Genomic DNA, 19,299 nt, shown 5'->3' with positions numbered 1-19,299 from the left:
TGAGAGTCCGAAGTCCCAGGTGAAGAAGCGTCGGGCCGTGGTTCTATGTGTGCCTTTTAAGCCCCTATGGGGCAGTGTTCTGGGTGTGGATGCCGGGTGCCCCTGGGGAGGAGTAGAGGGTCAGCTGGGCGTGTGCTGGCTGCTGGGACGTTTGCTCCTCGTCCCTGAGCGTCTGCGTCTCGAGGTGTGGGCACAGGACAGGTGGACTGAGCCCATTCCTCGGCTTTCAGCGGAGCAAAGCTCCGTGCCCGTTTCTGGGGGTAGTGCTGTGATAGATGCGTTTGGGAGTGGGTGGCCTGATGTCACAATGGAAATAAATCTTGAAAGACCTGCAAGCCCTGGAATCCAAGAGTAACGGCCGGCTCTGCCCCTACGTCTGATCTGCAGGAAGCTGCCGTAACAGAATCAGCTGGGCTCCAGGGACAGGCATCTCTGGGAAGCTGGGACTGGTGATGGACAGAGAAATATCACCCCGCTGATTTTTCCTGTAAATACACTCCGCATTACAAAAATTCATTAAAAGATAACCGCGGTCTGTCCTTTTGGGAAGCTTATAATGGCACGTTGGGGATAGCTGATGATTGCTCTGGCCGGGTATTTATTTATGAGGTGTTTCTTTCCAGAAAATACTTAAAGAGGTTACGTGTTTCACAACCTCCATATCGATCCTTTAGTTTTCATGAACACTTGTGATTTTAATTGCCGTCCTAAGAAAACATTGATTTCCTTTTCTTTTTCCTCTTGAAATGATCATTAAAAGCAAACTAACAAACAAAAGGTTTAATACCTTCTTGGAGCCTGATTGCTTTACTTTCTTTGAAGGGCTAATTTTCCTGTGATCCAGACTCTGGAGCCAGACTGCCAGGGATGAAATAAATCCCAGCTGTCACTTATCAAGCTGGGTGACGTTTGGCAAGTCAACCTCTGTGTGCCTCAGTTTCTTTATCTGTTGAATGGAGATAATAATAGTGGTCATGGCAATAGAGGTGAGTTGGCATGTGCAAGCACCTACTAAGTTTATTTAAGTTGGCCACCATTAATGGATTTTGGCTAACTTTACACATTCACTCAATATTTACCAAGTACCTACAAAATTCCAGTCACTGGGCTAAGCTCAGGGATTCAATGTGGCAAATGCTAGGAGGGAGAAAGGACAATCAAGGAAGGCTTTCTGGAAGAAGTGACATTTAGAAGGTGATTTGAAGAATAGGTATGAATTTTTTAAAAATTTATTTATTGACTTTTAGAGAGAGAGAGAGAGAGAGAGAGAGAGGAAAGGGGAGAGAGCAATGTTGATTTGTTCCACTTATTTATACATTTTCTGGTTGATTCTTGCATGTGCCCTGACTGGGGATCGAACCCACAGCCTTGGTGTGTCAGGATGATGCTCCAACCAGCTGTGCTCCCGGGCCAGGGCCAAGAATAGGTATGAATTCATGGGATGAAGAGCTGCCTGAAGGCTCACGCAGTGGTCACAGGGTCCCGGGCAGCGTGCTGGGCAGCGTCCCAGGCAGTGGTCCTCGGCAGTGTCCTGGGCAGAAAGGGCCTCATAAGGGGCCCTTTCCCCACGTGCACCACCCCCGAGGTGTGGGATGAGTGCTGGGATTGTGTCCCCCGCCTGGTCCTCAGAGCTACCCTGGGCCGTGCTGAAGGTGGAGTGTCTCCCAGTGAGCCAGGAGTTCAGCTCTCTTGCCTGTCACCCAGACTGTCATCTGTCCCCATACATAGCTGCCCAGAATCCGTTCCCCTTCATACCTGCCCTTTCTCCCCTGACCCTGGGACTCTGGGCACCTTTCTGAGTTCTACAGGGAGGGAGTGCTTTCATTATTGGGGCCCCACCCTTAGCACCCTGCCTGACACCCTGGGACCCTTTGCCCTGTTTGCGACCAATCCCAGCTGCGTGCTGAAGATGTTTGTTGCCTGTGCACTGGGTGCCGGGCCCTGGGGACATGAGGTTAACAGGCCCACTGCTGGTCTTCTCTTGCTCTGTCCCTGGGCAGGTAGGTGGGAGCCTCAGGGTGGCCCCTAAGCACCCCGTGCCTTCCTGCACTGCAGAAAGGGGCACACGTTCTGCTTGGCACACAGAAGGTGGGCTGGCGTTCACTCCCACTGGCCCAGCTGCACGTGGTGGTCTTCGTGGGCTGGTGGGTGAGGGTGGCTGCTGTCATGGGGCCTGTCCTTGCGAAGCTCTCCTGTCCCCGGAGTATTGGTAGTTCCTGTGTCATTGCAGAGGAGGAGGGCAGCGCTAGGACAGGGATGGATCTCTCTGTGATGAGAGCGAGGGGTAGGGAGTGTCCTTTTCCTGCCATAACCGTAGATTCACGCTAGACGGGAAATGGCGGAGGTTGGCAGGTGCTGGAAGTTTCGGGGATGGGGGCGGAGCCAAGGGTTACTAGGGAATATGTCACCTAAACAGGACTTGGTGACGAGGTTTGCTTGTGACAGCCCTTGTGTGATGTCAGATGATCCTTTGTGTGACTTCTGCTTTGACGGCTTTCCGCCCGGTTTTATGGGAGCCCCTCCGCGAGTGCCGGGGGGAGGGAGCCAGGCGGGACACGCCGTGTCCTGCTGTCCGGAGCTCTGCAGCAGCGTGTGCGCCCGAGCCAGACGCTCAGCCCCAGACCCAACGTCCCCCGCCCCCCACGCCCGGGATGCTGAGCCGGCCGTGGTGTGTCTGCAGGCCTCCGTTCGCTCACCTGTGGAATGGGGATGGTCGCAGTCAGACCGGCCAGCCTTCTGAGGCTCTGTGATAACCGTGGGAGATAATCAGGGATGTCAGCGGTCAGGAGTAGCTCTTGTCCCAGGTTTTACAGGCACTGTCGTTTCGAGACCTGGCTCCCAGTTAAAGTTCAGTCTCGGGGTACCTGGATGAGTCACACCTCCGCTTTCTGCCTGGGTCAGGTGATTTGAGGTTGTGAGCTCTCGGTGTAGGAATCCTGTCCTGTTAGGCTCCACCTGCCCCTCCAAGCCCACCTGGGACCTTGGCTGAGACGTGTCCTTCCGTTATGGGACTGCGTGGCCATTGGTCTTCGAGGCTCTGGTGCGCACCTGCTTGCGAGGAGGCTTGGGCAGACATGACGACCTGCAAGGGCAGTTTGTCCTCTCGGCCGGGTGCCCACGTGCATGGGATTAATGGAATTGCTGTTTCATTATTTCTCAAGGGCCTCCTGGAGCGAGGGCTGTGGGGCCTTTGCCACTGCCCACGATTGTCACAGCCCCTCGCAGCGAAGGGGAGCTGGTTCCAGGGAGGCCCTCTGAGGCCCTTGTTCGCGAGGCAGCAGCACAGTCGCTCCTTGTTTGCGAGGCGCATGCCGCCCGGGAGGCTCTTCCCCAGCAGAGGCCACGCGGTGCCCACAGCATCCCTGCCTACCCCCCATTCTTCGCACCCAGCTCACGTGCAGAAATGAGGGCGCTGTTCCTACCGGTATCGTAGGGCTGGTGTGGGATGAGTGAGGAAGCGCGTGCAGTTTTAAGTGTGCTGTCTGGTCCTAGTGAGTGCGGAGTGAGAGGCGGCTGTGATTATTATTATTATTATTATTATTGCTGTGGCGATGGTGATGGTGGGTGTGGTGACAGTGATGATGTGGTTGTTGGTGGCGATGGTGGTGTTGGAATAGTGGTGAGGATATGGTGGTGATGAGAGTTGTGTTGATGGAGGTGTATTGGTGTTGGTGGTGATGGTGTGGGTGGTATGGGTAGAGGTGATGATTGTGATAATGATGGTGGGGGTGATGGTGTAGGTGGTCATGTGATGGCAGTGTTGGTGGTGTTTGATGGTGGTGGTGATGGTGTCATTTTTGGTGGTGGTAGTGATAGCGGTGATGGTGATGGCGAAGATAGTGGTGATGACGGTGTTGGTGTTGGTGGTGATTGTTGTGTTGATGGAGGTGTATCGGTGTTGTTTGGTGGTGGTGGTGGTAGTGATGATTGTGAAGATGATGGTGTGTTGGTGATGGTCTTGTTACTGTTGGTGGTGGTAGTGATGATGGTGGTGATGCTGAGCACCCTGTGGGGTACAGTTCCCATAGGAACAAGGTGAGTTAGGGTATCCCTCCTTTGTGGGTGGGATTTCTCCTAGGAAACGGTTTTGGTGGAGGAGCTCATTTTCTTGTGTGTGTTGGGATTGCAGGGATGTTGTGGCTTCTCAGTGGTCAGCCGTGGTGTTATCCAGAGCACACTGGGAGTGGGTCACATGGAACCACAGAGGATTGCAGGGAAATGAGTGTTTTCTGATATCATATCTGATGGAGCTTTAAAAGTTAAAAATGAACAATGGCACAAGCAGCAGACAGGTGGTCGATTTTTGGCTCAGTGCGTTAAAAAAATTACCGTGCGGGTCCTGTCTGTGGAGTGTCTTGGTGGACACGTTGTTGTGTGCATTTCCTGGGCTGGAACTGCTCCTCCTCGCTTTCATCATCTTTTGCTTTTGTCCCATTCAGCAGCAACTCTATAAGCAAGCAAATAGGTTTTTATAGCCTCTTGCTAAGTATTTCTCATCTCTTGCTAAGTATTTCTACCGTGGTGCAAAAGCAATTTTATTATGTGATGCTGTATTTTTATAGTCATTGAAATGACTATTAAAATATAACATAGCTCTTGAGACTCACAGAGCTCTGCCAGGGAAACGCTGCCCTTGCCAAGCAGGGCCCTGCGCCCTGGGACGGGGACTCTCCCTGGGCCCACAGCGGGATGCGCAGGCCTGAGCCCGAGGTCGGACAGGACCCTGCACTGACTTCTTTCTCTCTCCCTTTTTAAAACAATGATGGTAAAATAGGCGTAACATAAAATTCACAGTTGTAGCCACTGTCAGGTGCACAGCTCCATGGCATTAAGGACGCTGCCACAGGGCACAGCTGCCACCACCATCAAGTGGGCTTGCCTTGCAGACAGAAGGCTGTGCCCAGGGCACGCTGTGTCTTCATTTCCGCTCCTCCCAGCCCCCAGAAACCACCACTGGCCATTCTGTCCCTGTGAGTGTCACGTTGCAGGGCACTTCCGTAAGGATTTGTCCTTCTGTGGCTGCTTGTTTCACTTGGCAGGATGTCCTCCAGGCTCCGCCCTGTAGCCGCGGGTGTCAGAACCCCGCTCCTCTGGAAGCGTGAATGGTGTTGTGGGGTGGGCAGAAACCGCCTTCTCTCCTCCCGTGATGGAGACTTAGGCTCGGCCGCGTCCGCCTCTGGCTCTTGTCTGCCTCTGGTTCTTGTCCATTTTGCTGCTGTGAGCGCGGGCGGACAGTCCTCTGCCCCAGTCCCGCTGGCAGTTCTTCTGGGTCTGTCCCCAGCAGTGGAATTGCTGGGTCATATATCGTAACTGCATGGTAAGTTTTCGAGGACCCGCCAGACTGTTTTCTGCGGCAGCCACACCACCTCATGTTCCCCCATCAGTGCACCAGGGTTCAAGTTTGTCCACGTCCCTACCGACACTTCTTTTTTAAAAAATTTATTTGTTTGTTTGTTTATTTATTTATTTTTAGAGAGAGGGGACGGGAGAAAAAGAGGGAAACATCACTGTGTGGTTGCCTCTCACTTGCGCCCCCAACTGGGGACCTGACGTGCAACCTAGTCATGTGCCCTGACTGGGAATCGAACCAGCGACACTTGGCTCACAGGTCGAGGCTCAGTCCACTGAGCCACAGCAGCCAGGGCTCCAACACTTCTTGTATTCTGCCATTTTTGGGGGGATGATAGCCATCCTAATCGTCTTGAAAACTGAAATAGTTTTTGAACCAGGGATTTTGTATTTTATTTGCATTGGGCCCTGAAAATTAGGCAGCCGCTTCTGCCGGGCCCCACTGCTTCCTGGGATGCATTGGGCGTTATGTGGGTGCCCAGCCACTCTCAGGACCCTGCAGGTCTGGCTGGGCATAAGTTTAGTGACCTGATGGCAGAAGCTAGTGCTTTCAGGGCCTAAAGGCAGTTTCCAGCAGGCCTGGGTCTGGACAGAGCAGCCTCGGGAGCAGTGAGCAGGCAGGCAGGGCGAGACCCCCTTGGCCCACCCTGGGGGAGCTGCTGGATGCGCTGCCCTCCATGGAGCAGGCGCCCAATAAATATTTATCCAGTGGAGCCTGAAGAAGGGGCTCCCTCCACCAGCCTTCCAGTCCATGAACAGCACTTCTGAACGCAGAGGGTGCTGCGTCCCTTCACCTCCAGGCTCCCCAATGCCGTTCACACCTGCCCCGCATCTCCTCCACCTTGGCGTCCCCGCCTGACAGAGCCTGGCACCCACAGGGACACAGACGCCGACCGCGTCAGTCATTGAACACATCAGTGTCGACAGTCAAGGCCACAGAACTGTTACTGGATTCCCGAGCCTCTTGGCAACTGTGCAGTTTCATGTCTGTTTCACGCTGAAAGCCCAAGGCCGGGCTTACCTGGCAGGGACAGCATCTACCGCCTCAGTCTGACTGTCTCCCCGGGGGGCACGTCCTGGAGATCCAGCCGCATCCCTGGAAGCCAAGCGCTGTTTCACCTGGGCTGAGGGGCCAAGGATCCTACCCAGGGCGCCTGCGCACCGTGGCCTCATGAGCTCGCCCCACGGCCCCCTGCTCAGCTGCTCCGCTGTTACTCGCTGAGCACCCCGGGACGGGGCCGTCCGCTCTGCCAGAGCAGACAGAGGGGAGACGCTCACAGCGGGGCCCGCCACCGTGGGAGGTCTGGCAGCTGCGCCCAGAGACCCAAGGTCAGGGCCAGCACACTCCCCTCCCCCAGGGCATTCCCAGCCTTCCAGAAACCCCCGCGGAGGACTGTGCCCCGGGAGGGAAGCCTGTCCATGTGTGTTTGTGCACTCCGGATGCTAACTGCTAATGTGCCGCCCAGGCTCCCCAGACACGGCCCTCTTGTCCCCAGAGGGGCGAGGCAAAACCGGGCGGCTGCAGTGTGGGCTTGGCCCAGACGCAGTGCGTGGGGAGGAGGGACATTTCCACATCTGCACAGCGAAGCAGGACATGGGAGGAGAGCCCGTCCCAGCACAGCCTGGAAGGAGGGAGCCAAGGTCCTGACTTGGCCAGACTGGGGCCACCTGCCTCTCGGGTTTTGGGTTTATGTGAGCACTCAGCTCCCTCGTGGGGTGGGAGTGATGGGGGAAACTTTTCCCACAGGTGATGGGCAACCTGGAGCACCAGGCCGGGTGGAGAGGGGAGAAAGGGGGATTCCACGCGGAAGTGTGCTTGGGCACATAGGCCTGGGGAGGGAGGGGCCTGGGGACTCCTCAGGTTGATGGCTAGTTCCCTTTGCGACTTTTGTTTATATGAAAATTTTCTCTTTGCCATTAAGGAAAAGAAACTTACACATTCTGCTCTGTCCTTCCCTTTCTCTCTTAGTCCCCATTTATATCAGAGTGAAAGATTCGAAAGGAGGAGAGGAGAGGGCGGCCTTGTGTTCTACGGAACAAATCCCTTGAGCCTTTTCGCTGAAGCCCAGTAAGAGGCATTGGGGGGCATGATAAAGTGACCTTATCATTCAGCATCACAGAAAACTGGATCTAAGCCTGAATCTTCTGTTCTTTTTCCTCCCGGGTGTACCCAGGGGACCTGGCTCTCCTCGCTTCCTCGAGCTCCCAGGCCGGCGCCTGTTTTCACTGTGCCCTTTAGGTAGAACCTGTTGAACCAGTGAGAGGAGGTGCAATCCTGGCCTTGTTTATAGCAGAGAAAGTGAGGCCTGCGTCAGATCCACAGTCAGCAGGCCCCGGCTGCCGTGCCCGGGGTCCTCGTCATGGGTCTCCCTGGGACCGGCCCTTGGTGGAGTCCGCTGAGCTCACGCCCACGTGGTCGCCGCCTGCAGCTCCATATGCAGAGCCTCTGCCCGCTGGCCAGCGGGGGCGGGGCTTGCTGGCCCCGCCCCCAGGTCATGGTGAAGTGCCCCTGGCCCGGAGTGGGGCTGCAGTTCTGGCTATTTCCGTGGCATCTGTTTTCCTCACGTGCAAAATAGCCTTTCTGCCTTGAGAAAGATGATTAAAGAGATGACATCTCGCCCCCTCTCTTGTCTCTACACCTCTTTGCTGCTGAACAAAATTAAATGCAAAAACAGATCATTTATTTTCAGGTCAGCTGAGCCTTTTCTTATTTGTGGGTGGATTTGCAGAGACTGTCAATGAGGAGGTCAGTGGCGTCCTGTCCCCGCATGGACTTTATGAAAGACAAGAGTGTGGAAAAGGGGAGTCTTGTTTTTCCTGTCATGAAAAAAAAATAAAGCCGACATTCATCCACAGCCCAGCACTTTTCCTGAGAAACCTGCATATTTGGGGCACTTTTGACCTTTTGGACTAGATAGAAATAAGCTCGTTGCTGCCTACTTGTGCATAAGGCAGGCAGACAGTGGTATTTTATTCTGAAGAAAGATATTAAAATATCTTTGAATTGTGTCTATCACTTCAATTAGAATTTGATAAAAGATCTTTTATATATTTCTTTTCACACTCTTATCTTCACCACCACTCCCACCTGTGTCCACCCAAAAGGCAAAAAGCAATATTGAATAACAGACAATGGTTATGTATCTTACTGTGCCTGCTCCTGGTCTTCAATTATTTAGACGAGTTCCTTGATTCTAATATCCAAATGCTGCGTGAAGCCCTGCCGCGGGGGTTTTTATTGGCAGAGAAGCAAGCTCTGTTGTTCCTTAGAAAGAAAGATAGGAACCTAACAGAAGTAACGGTGTGAATTTGAAAGTGGTATCCTTCTTAGAAATGGGGGCATTCAAGGTACCAGATTGCTCTTTGACTTGGAGCCCATCCCCCCTGGCTTTCTCTCACTTTTTCTCGTTTGAACCTGAAGTCTTGACGCAGGTGAGGGTAGCTCTGAACCTGTAGGAGTTGGTATGTGGTGCTGTGGAGCATCTCACAGCTCACAGTCAAGGGATGCTCAATCCATTAGGAACTTTCCTCGTTTACTTTACCAGCCTTTCCTTTCATCCATCGCATCTCTTTTTTTATGGTTATTATGGTCCAATAGACATCATGGGAATTTACCATTGAAGCCATGAGTAAGTGCTCAGTTCCGTGCCATTAAGCACCCTCACATGGCCGTGAACAACATTCATCTCCAGAATTTTTTCATCTTCCCCCACGGAAACTCTCCACCCATTAAATATTAACTCCCTGCTGCACCCCCTGCCCCCCGGCCCTTAGCAGTCACTGTTCTACTTTCCATCTCCTTGACTATGGCTTTTCTGGTACCTCGCATTCATGGTATTATACGATATCTGGCCTTTTGTGTCGGGCTTTTTCATTTAGCATCGTGTCCCCGAGGTAGCATGGGTCCGATTGCCTTCTCTCTAAGACTGAAAAAGTTTTCATTGTGTGCGTGACTGTATTTTTTTATATGTTCGTCCGTCGGTGGGCACTCGGGTTGCCCCTGCCATTTGGCTGCTGTGAACAGTGCGGTTGTGAACACGGTTGGACAGAAATCTGTTCCCGTCCCTGCTTTCAGCCCTTTGGCTGTGTACCCAGAAAGGGTGGATAGAATCTGATTTATCCTACCCTGTATTTTCCGAATGCATCCAGTGTGAAAGGGGTTGTTCCTCGCAGACCAGGCTGTGGGTGGACTTTGCTCCCGGGGGCTGCGCTGTGCCCAACCTGTCCCTAACCCCTAACGGCAGCACCAGCTCCGTGCTGGGCCACAGCAGGGGCCTGACAGGCTTGGGAAGACCCTAGCGTTGCCTGGCGTGGACTAAACACGTGCAGCGTTTACGAAGCCCGAGAACAGCAGACGGGCAGCCCTTTGGAATGAAGGCCTGGAGGGGCGCCGGCAGACCCTGGCCCGAGACTGGGTGCTGCTGAGCTCCTGTGTCCCACTGACAGCCACACACGGGGAATGAGATCCCAGACAGGGTGATTCATTTTTACCCACTGACTTTTTTAAAGAAGTAATTAACTTTAAAATTGCTCCTGGAAATCCTGAAGTCATGTTTCAAGAGGCCAGGGGGTGGGGTGGAGAGCCTGAGCTGAGCAGGTTTCCAGGAGGGAGGTGTGGCCAGGCCTTGGGTGCTCTAAGGAGGCTTTGAACCTGAGCGTGGATGGCGGGTCAACTCATTCCATGGAAGAGACCCAACCAGCGCCTGGAGAGCTATCATTGCGTCTCTCTTTCTTATGGACTAAACAATTCTTGGCCTCCTGGATATTTCTGTAAAGGGCAAGATCATTTTGAAGAGGAACAAATGATTGAGTTGTGGCTTGCACTCTATTGCCAACCTCACAAGAAGGGCTATTTTGTGATTTGGTTAAATTCAGTGCATTTTCCTCGTGTGCATACAAGGCATGGTGGTAGCTACTGTGGAAAATCCAAGGATTAATAAATATTTGCGTCCCCCAAGTAGTTTGGTCTAGAGGGATGTAGAGAGAAGCAGCTCTCCAAGGCCGTGGGATGCTGCAGAGCTGATGGGGAAGGTCAGCAGAAAGCAAGTAATTCAGGCATGCACATGCTTGTTTTTGGTGGGGGGAGAAAGAATTTAGTAAGGACCCAGAGAAGGGTGTGAACTGAAAGGCAGGCCCTGCAGACAAGTAGGGTCTTCCTTTTTCTGTACCAATTGGCATGATCATGTGATTAAAAAATTTTTTTTACTCTATTAGTGTGGTGAGTTACTCTGATTGGTTACTGGTTGTTAAACCAACCTTGCATTTCTGGAATGACCCCCAACTCGGGTTCTTCTGTGTAACGAATGAGCTATCCACGAGCACCATGCTTTAGACATTGGTAGACTTCAGGAATGCTCGGACCTCTTTGCCAGCCAGGGGCCTCAGAGTGACCTCCTGAGGGTAGACTGCACCATCCAGCTTGGATCAGGGCCACCGTGGAAGCTCTGCACAGTCTTGTCCTCAACCTGGCCTGCTGGCTGCTGGCTGTGTATAGCCCTGCCATTGGCTGTTCACGCAGGGCCTGCTCTGAGCTGCCAGAAGCCCTGATGAGGGAGTGGGACAATTCTGTATCCACTCACAGGACTGCCATGAGGGTTGCATTAGTCTGAATATGTGAAGCACTATCTCAATACCTAGCCCACAGAATAAACTCGTAAATGTCAGTATCACAGCATCAGCACCATCACCACTGTTTTAGCCATCATTATTATCATCCTTATCGCCATCCTCATCACCACCATCATTATTATCATCATCATCACCATCCTCATCACCACCATCATTATGATCATCATCACCATCCTTATCACCACCATCTTCATCACCACCATCACCATCATTATCATCATCACCACCATCCTCATCACCACCATCATTATTATTATCATCATCATCACCATCCTCATCACCACCATCATTATCATCATTATCATCACCATCCTTATCACCACCATCTTCATCACCACCATCACCATCATTATCATCATCATCACCATCCTCATCCCCACCATCACCATCCTCATCATGATCACCATCATCATCCCCACCATCACCATCATCAATCCCCACCATCATCACCATCACCATCACCATCACCAGTACCATCACCACCATTATCACCACCATCACATCACCACCACCATCATCCCCACCATCATCACCATCCTCACCACCCCCATCCTCACCACCCCCATCCTCATCACCACCATCACCATCATCATCACCATCATCACCACCATCATCACCATCGCTATCACCACCATCACCACTGTCGCTGTCACATCCTTTGTGGAATCCCAATGTCCCCCCATCAGTGGCCGCAGTGTCATTTGTGGTGTCAGTGCTGTTGATGATGTGGGGGCAGCGGGAGCCCTCCTCTCTGACTTAGGGGCTGCAGTTCTTTCCTTACATCCCTGGGCAGTGTTTTTTGGGGAATCAGGTTGAGCAGAGGTGACGACATTCCCTCCTCACGTTGCTGACACATAATAAGCTCTATGGGCACAGACCACGTGTTGATCTTGGGAAAAAAGGACCGAGGCGCATACCTTTCCTGGGCTGCTGCTGGCTCTTTCAGAAATTAAAAAAAACCACCACCCTGGGGAAGAACCTTCACGCCGGTCTGTCTCTACGTCCTTTCCTGCTTCCCTTTCCGCACGAGCAGCAAGTCAAGCCTCTGTGCCTGCTGGACTGTGCAGACCAGGGCCGGGAGGTGCAGAGGTCGGCAGGTGTGTACCCCGCGCCGCCGCCTGTAGCTGGGCTGTTAGAAGGACAGATGGATCCGAGGGGGAGGAATGTGTGCGACATGCTGCCTACCAGACGGGGCGGGGGGCCGTGACGGCCACTCTCTCCAGCGATGCGCACGAACACACGGTGACTGTGTTCTCCAGTGGAGCTGTTCTTGGCTCGTGACTGACCAGAAGGGTAAAGAAGACAAATCGGGCGGCAGGCAGTGCGGCTGCCTTTGTCGCGCTTCTGTCAGTAAAGACATTTAAGACCACCGGCCGTCTGTCTCCGTCACCCCTCACGCAGGGGAAGGTGCTCCCGCAGCTTCCTGCGCCTGCTCCTGCTCCCCAGGCCGGGGCAGCTTTGAAAGGTCACAGAATCAGAATAAGAAAGAGCATTTTCCATGGAATACTTAGGGGTTTATCCAAGAAAAATTTCCTGCATTTTTTCTGTCCCCCAAGAAATGGGGGACTTCCGTCACAGACTTGTCAGATCCAGGTGCCCGCAGTGGGGACCCCTGTCCAGCCTCCTTAAGCAGTGAGTAACTAAACCACAAAATGCCACGTCCGCATCGTTTACCTCACCCTCCCCGGGATCGTTCCCCTCTGCTGCTGTGCTGGAAACCCTCCGCCTCAGGGGCTTCCGACAACACGGACTTGCAGGCGTCCCGTCCCGGAGGTCAGAAGTCCCAGCCTCGGGTGTGAGCAGGCCTGGAGGGGAGTCCCGGTCCTGGCTGCCTCCAGCCTCGGGAGGTGCCCACAACCCTCAGCTCCCGGCCGTCTCTCACCCACTTTGACGTCAGCTCTTGTCATCCCGTCTCCTCTCCGACTCTGACCCTCTTTTGTGGGCCCTTGTGATGACGGGGGCTCCCACATGGATGACGTGCTGTTATGAGCATCTGCATTTCGAGACCCCTAACCTAATCACACTTACCTGTGAGGGTCCATCCTTACGGTGTCTGGAGACCTGCTTGCGGATGACTTTGGGGGCCTTGTTCTATCTACTGCCCTCTGCCCCTCCTTCCTCTCCCTTGTCCAAGAATCTTATGATGCCGAGTCTTGGATTTTGGCTTTGATATGGGGGTGCTGAGGCAGTGACTCGGAGAAGAACTGAAGGCTGGAGGAGGGTCCTCCTCAGCACTGCTGCGCCATGCGGGGTGATGTGCTAACCCCTCGGGGTCCCTTTTTCCTTCATCCATACGATCAGGGCTCTTTCAGGCTCATTTTGCAGATCGGAAGTTTCTGTACTCAGGGCTGAGAGGTTCTCTACTGCTTTTGTCTGCCTGGCTCAGAGGTGGGGAGGCAGGCGCCTGAAGGCTCTTGCACGTGGGCCTTGCAGGTTCATAGGGGCCCGCGCCTGTTTGTCTTTATTAGTTTTGACGTGTTCAGTTTCTCCCCGTCGCCGACAGAACTGGCACGCTGGCAGGGAGGCAGCTGAGAACTGGGAGACGCGCATTTACATTTCCTCACGGCCTTAGCAGGCGCTTGTGCCGACCTGGGAGAGGCTAGCATCGGGTCAGAGCTGCCTGCACCTCGTGCGGCCATTGCTTGTTAAAGAGTCACCCGACGAGGCTAAATAAACGTAATTAACTGCTAATGACCATTCATGTTAATTGAGAACATTACGTTTTGTGAAAACATAGGAAAATAGCTGCAGAAGTGGAATTTTCTACCTATATATGGCTTCTGATGTCTTAGGGTTCTGCGAACATGTGATAGTGGGCTAGGCTCTGGCGTTTTCAAAAGGATTCTGGTAGCAGTAGAAGTCTTGGCGGCGGTAAAAACAAAGTAAATACTCCCAACCACAAAAAGAGGCTTTACCGTTGACGGCGTGCTCCCTGCCCCCCCACTGCGCCGAGGTGCCAGGGCCGTCGTGGTGCCGTTTTATGCACAAACTGCACACAGAGGCCTAGGCGGTGTAGGTAGCAGGGGCCGTGTTTTACAGATGGGGGAGCAGACGACAGAGAGGGTTGGTCATGTGCTGAGGTCACGGGGGCTCCACGGGTAGAGCATTTCCCTGCATGTTGTCTGGCTCTGGCGTCCACGAACGTGACAGCCAGGGAGGCGGCTTGGGCCTGACACCCAGGCCGCTGTCACAGCCCGGGGGGTGCTCAGCTATGACGCTGACAGCAGGGACGGCGTGTGCTGTGGTGCTGGGGGTGTTTGAAGAAGGGGTTGAAGGAGCAAACTTCCCTGGACTTGGCTTTCCGGAAGAGGGGGTACATGGGGCATGAGCCCGCTGGCGAGGGGAGCGTGCCCCGGCACGCACAGGTGTGGGATGAGTTGGCTTCCTTCTTTCAGGGTGCAGTGGAGCCAGGGACCTGGAGTGTGTGGGAGGGAAACGGAGGTGTTCAGGTGGTGGGGGCCCACCATGCGTGCTGGGGGAGGGTGCCTGTGATCGGGTCATGGAGAATTTAGAGACGGCGAAGCTGCCACTTAAGGCTAGCCTGGGCTGGCAGGATGCACAGGACGGACGGACGAGAAACTGATCGGGTATTTGCAGATGAGCTTTATGTGGAGTATGGCATCTTTTTAGGCAGACTCCATTGGGAAGGAGGAACATCACTGTCTCTCTCTCTCTATTTTTTTTTTAATTGATAGTGGGCTAATTGAATAATTTTTGAGTCTCAGACACTTTCTAACATCACCCCCACCCCCGCAGTGACAGTTTTTTTATCCCATAATGTTTGAGCACAGTCTGGTCTGAATTTAATGGTGTTAACTTCGTGTGGTGCCCCTCTTGGATGAGTGGAAGTGGATTTATGTCAGGATAAGGATTTGGGATTTCAGAGCTTTGTCGAGGACTGCCAGTTTCAAGGATTTCTTCTTAACGCTGCACATACTTTTGCCTATTTGATTGTAGCATAGCTTTTTGGCTTAATGTCAACATTGGTTATGTGGTTTTTAAAAATGTTTATTTATTTTGTATTTTTTTCCCATTACCATTTATATTCCTATTACTTCTCCCCCGGCAATCACCACCCCGTTGTCCATGAATCCTTTTTCCTTGATCCCTCCACCCCCTCCCCTGCCCTCCCTGCCCCCCGCCCACCTGTCAGCCTGCTTTCTGTGGATCTTGTCTCTGTTTTGCTTGTTAGTTCAGTTTGTTCATTAGATCCCACATACAAGTGAAATCCTATGGCATTTCTCTTTCTCTGACGGGCTTATTTCCCGTAGCATAGTGTTCTCTAGGTCCCTCCATGCTGTCGCAAAGGGTAAGGTTTTCTTTTTTATGGCCGAGTAGAATTCCACTGTGCAACTGTCCCACAGTGGGTTTATCCACTCATCTACTGATGAACACGTGGGCTGCTTCTATTCCTGGCGATGGTAAATAACGGTGCAATGAATATAGGGGTGCTTATGTTCTTTTGAATTAGGGTTTTGGGTTTCTTAGGATATATTCCCAGAAGTAGGATCACTGGGTCAGAAGGCAGTTCCATGTCTAATTTTTGGAGGTATCTCCATACTGCTCCCCACAGTGGCTGCCCCAGTCTGCATTCCCACCAGCAGTGCACCAGGGTCCCCTTTCTCCACATCCTCACCAATAGTTGTTGTTTGTGGATTTATTGATGATGGCCATTCTGACAGGTGTGAGATGATATCTCATTGTGATTTTAATTTGCATCTTTCTGATGATTAGTGATGTTGAGCATCTTTTTATATGTCTATTGGCCTTCTGTGTGTCCACTTTGGAGAATTGTATATTCAGGTCCTTTGCCCATTTTTTAATTGAATTGTTTGTTTGTTTTTTTGGTGTTGAGTTTTTTAATTTCTCTCATTCTGTGGGTTTTTTTTTTTATTTTTTAAAAACCAGTTTGTCTAAAAGTTTTCAGTTCATGTATAAATTGATTCAGAGTTAGGAAGAAGACACCTAATGAAAAAAAACCTATTAATGGAAATGTAAGGTAGTAGATGAAGTGATAATTAAAATGCTGTTAACAGTATCCTCAGTTTTCTTCGTATGATAAATATTATTTGGCCATAAAAAGAATAAAGTCCTGATACCAGGTACAGTGTGTATGAACCTTGAAAACGGTATGCTAAGTGAAAGAAGCCAGACACAAAATGACAATATTGTATGATTCCATATATATGAGGTAGCTGGAGTGGTCAAAGCCACAGAGACAGGAAGTCGGTTTGGGTTATCAGGGGCTGGTTGGGGGGTGGCAATGGGGTGCAATTGCTTAACGGGTGTGGGGTTTCTGTTTGGAGCGATGAAAAAGTTTTGGAAATTGATGGTAGCACACCATTTGAATATAATTAATGCCACTAAATTGTACACTTAAAGATGGTTAAAAAGGCGAATTTCACATCATATATATTTTACCACAATGAAAACAAATCACGATTGTCTGGTCATGACTCGTTATGAATTTCTTCTGCGTAAGCGGTGATGCTTTATATTCTTCTCTTGAAAGAAACGGCTACTTTTGTGAGTGTCAGAGAAAACGATCTGGGCAAAGACTGAATGTATTCCCATATTGAAAATGAGCAGAAACAAAGCGCGTTGGCCGTCCCGCCCCCACTAACACCTCACCTCTCTCTTCCGCGCAGCGTTTTACAACTACGATGCCCGGGGAGCGGATGAACTGTCTTTACAAATAGGGGACACGGTGCACATCTTGGAAACATACGAAGGTACGTGTACATTTTGGCATCCTTTCTCTCGCTGTTTCGGGCAGTTAGCACATGTTTTTAGTGCCCAGTTGGCAAAGCGTCACCTGGCTAAGAAAGCCTGTGTGTACATGTGTGCACTTCTCACGGGATCGATTTCCCTGCTTGATGGTGGCCCTTCCGTGGGGGGACGGCAGTGAGGCCGTGCACTGTATAACGAAGGCTTTATTAAGATGAGCTTCCGACTCAAAACGCATTTTCTTAACCTCTAGAACTTTCTGTTGAGAAAGCTGTTCCTGTTTGGGAAATGTATGTAAATCCTGACTGTTCATCACCGACCACTTGAAAAAAGATTTAAAAAGTACATTTAAGATAGTTTAGTGGAAGTCGTTGTTTTCATAGGAATGGGGAGACTTTTTATGCTCTTGCTTAGATGGGTTGATAACGTCCTCAGAGGAACCAGGGCGGCCATTTCTTATTCCCTTTTCTTGTTGAAGTCTGTGACCGCATCTTCTCGGGCGTGAGCAGACGTGGTCCCAGCTGTGTGGGACTTGGTCCAGGAAGCAGCTGTTACGGTTGTCTGGTGCCATGCGGTTGCTGACAGGGGTGTCCCATGTCGTTGGGTTTTCAGCCAGTTGTTTTTCACACTGAGTGTCTTGCAGACCCTGCGGACGGGCCACCTTTCACGCTGCTCTCTGGTTGTTGCCACGCAAAAGAGACGCCGTGACAGGCTGGGTTTGTACGCTCTTCCTGTTTGTAAGATTGAGTTTTCGCCTTGGTGGCTTTGTGTGCTGCCGGAAGGGTGACGCCTATATAGCCCAGGAATAAAAAGACGCAATCAAACTCAATAACACAACCACCAAAGTGCTTTGCGATTGGGTTTAGCCCAACCCTTCCAAGCGGGAGGGCGGCGGAGAGGGATGACAGGCCCCCCTTGCAGTCACCGCGCTGACTGACCCTCAGACTCCGTCTTTGAAATCCGCTTTGCATGCGGGGGAAGCCGTGCTGGGCTTTCATGCTCCAGGCAGGCTCCGGCTGGCCCCGGTGCCCTCAGAGACTCCTGTGACAGACCCGGTCACATACCCACGTCCGCACGTGACCCATGCTGACTGGGGATTCCATTCCAATTGCACCCCTTAGCCTGCAAAAGTCCTATTGGAATAAACAAAACAGGCTTCAGCAACATCTTCCTGGAAGCGGCCGTCACTGCTGCAGGGACAGAGCCCATCCTGGAGTGAAGGAGGAGGTGACAAATGCCCTACGCTTGTCTTCAGTCTTACGGCGGCCTTTGGGGTGGCCTTGCCTGCTCTCACTTTGTGCTGCCAATGGCTGAGAGGAAGCAGAGGGGGATTACGGAGGGTTGAAGGGTCAGACCTCTCATCTCAGGCCCTTCTGATCTGGAGGGAAAAAGGCTCTTAGATCTTTTCTATTCCTGCCCCCGGGTCAGCCGAAGCCGGAATCCTGGTTAGTGAACACTGGGCAGTGACTTCGTTGCTAAACAGATAACATTTCCTGTGCTGCCTGGGCACGTAGGGACTGCGATTTCTTGTCCTCCACGTCCTCAGACTGTCCTTGTTAAAGCGGCGGGACCCTTGGGCGGGCAGTGATCCCTGTCACACCTTGAACTTAACAAGAGAAATCCCAGAGAGCAGGCATCGGACTTCTTGACCGGCATCCTGAGATGGGACCCTTCAGTGAGCACTGATGCAGTGGGCTCGCTAGTCTTCCAAGTTTTGTTTAAAATACTCCACGCTTGGTAAAGACTTTAATGAAAAATGAAATCCCCTTATTTGGAAACTGTCTTTTGGTTTGAATCAGAAACGGGTCAGAGAAATGCGTCTGGGGGAATAGTTTGGACCGTGGGAGACTCGGTGGTTTTATTAGCATCAAATATAAAGGGAATGATTGTTCTTCCGCTCTTTCTGCTTGTTCTATTTACATTTCATGGATAAATAGACATGAACAAAGGTGGGGGGAATTGCTGGAGGGAGGGAGGGGTGCTGGGTGGAGGGGGCCACGGGGGAAAAATTAGGACAACTGTGATAGCATAGTCCATAAAAAATAAAATTTAAAAATTTTTAAAAAAGAAAAAAGTAAATTTCATGTATGGTATTAGAGTTTGGCATTTTCTTCTTTTCTCCTCCCCCTCCCACTTTTCCTCTGTGAAAATTTATTTCTGTTTGTCAAGTTTGATTTTGTTTTTCTATGTGATCGTTCTCAAGATATGACTGAGATGGCTCCAGAGGATATGAAATTTCTAGAGGTTCACTTTTCGTATTAAGTTTCAGAAAACAAATTTGCCCTCAAGGGATGGTTAATTTCTCTGTCCGAGGCTCCTGTAGGCTTGGAGCATAGAACAAGCCGAAGATGTTTACAGGTCACTGTGCCGGCGGTCGGAGCTGGGGGGCCTTAGGGGTCTTGCCCCTGCCTTCCGCAGGGTCCACGGCCAGGCGCCCCAGGTTCACAGATGTTTATGAAGTGACACTCACGGGGCCCCAGGCGCGCCCGCCCTGCGGCCTGCTGGTTTCCCTAAGGACCCCCAGGGGCCGAGGGCTGTATCTGAGAGCTCACAGGTACTGCTCAGAGGTTAGGAAATTATTGTTTTGATTAAGCC

General features: G+C 51.8%; 1 protein-coding gene across 1 annotated transcript in view; it reads left to right on the top strand.

The window, feature by feature from the left end:
* The window catches only part of DOCK1 (dedicator of cytokinesis 1), a 385,242-nt gene that overhangs the window by 24,246 nt on the left and 341,697 nt on the right, over positions 1-19,299 (top strand). The window contains exon 2 of the mRNA XM_090278686.1: positions 16,626-16,709. Within this exon, the coding sequence (XP_090134812.1) occupies positions 16,626-16,709 (84 nt within the window). The remainder of the gene's footprint in view (positions 1-16,625; positions 16,710-19,299) is intronic.

The sequence above is a fragment of the Furipterus horrens genome, unplaced genomic scaffold (assembly GCF_987537825.1).
Source record: "Furipterus horrens unplaced genomic scaffold, mFurHor1.1.pri manual_scaffold_5, whole genome shotgun sequence".
NCBI classification, from domain to species: domain Eukaryota; kingdom Metazoa; phylum Chordata; class Mammalia; order Chiroptera; family Furipteridae; genus Furipterus; species Furipterus horrens.
Note: the sequence above shows the minus strand (reverse complement) of the source record. Positions and strands in the feature narration are given on the sequence as shown.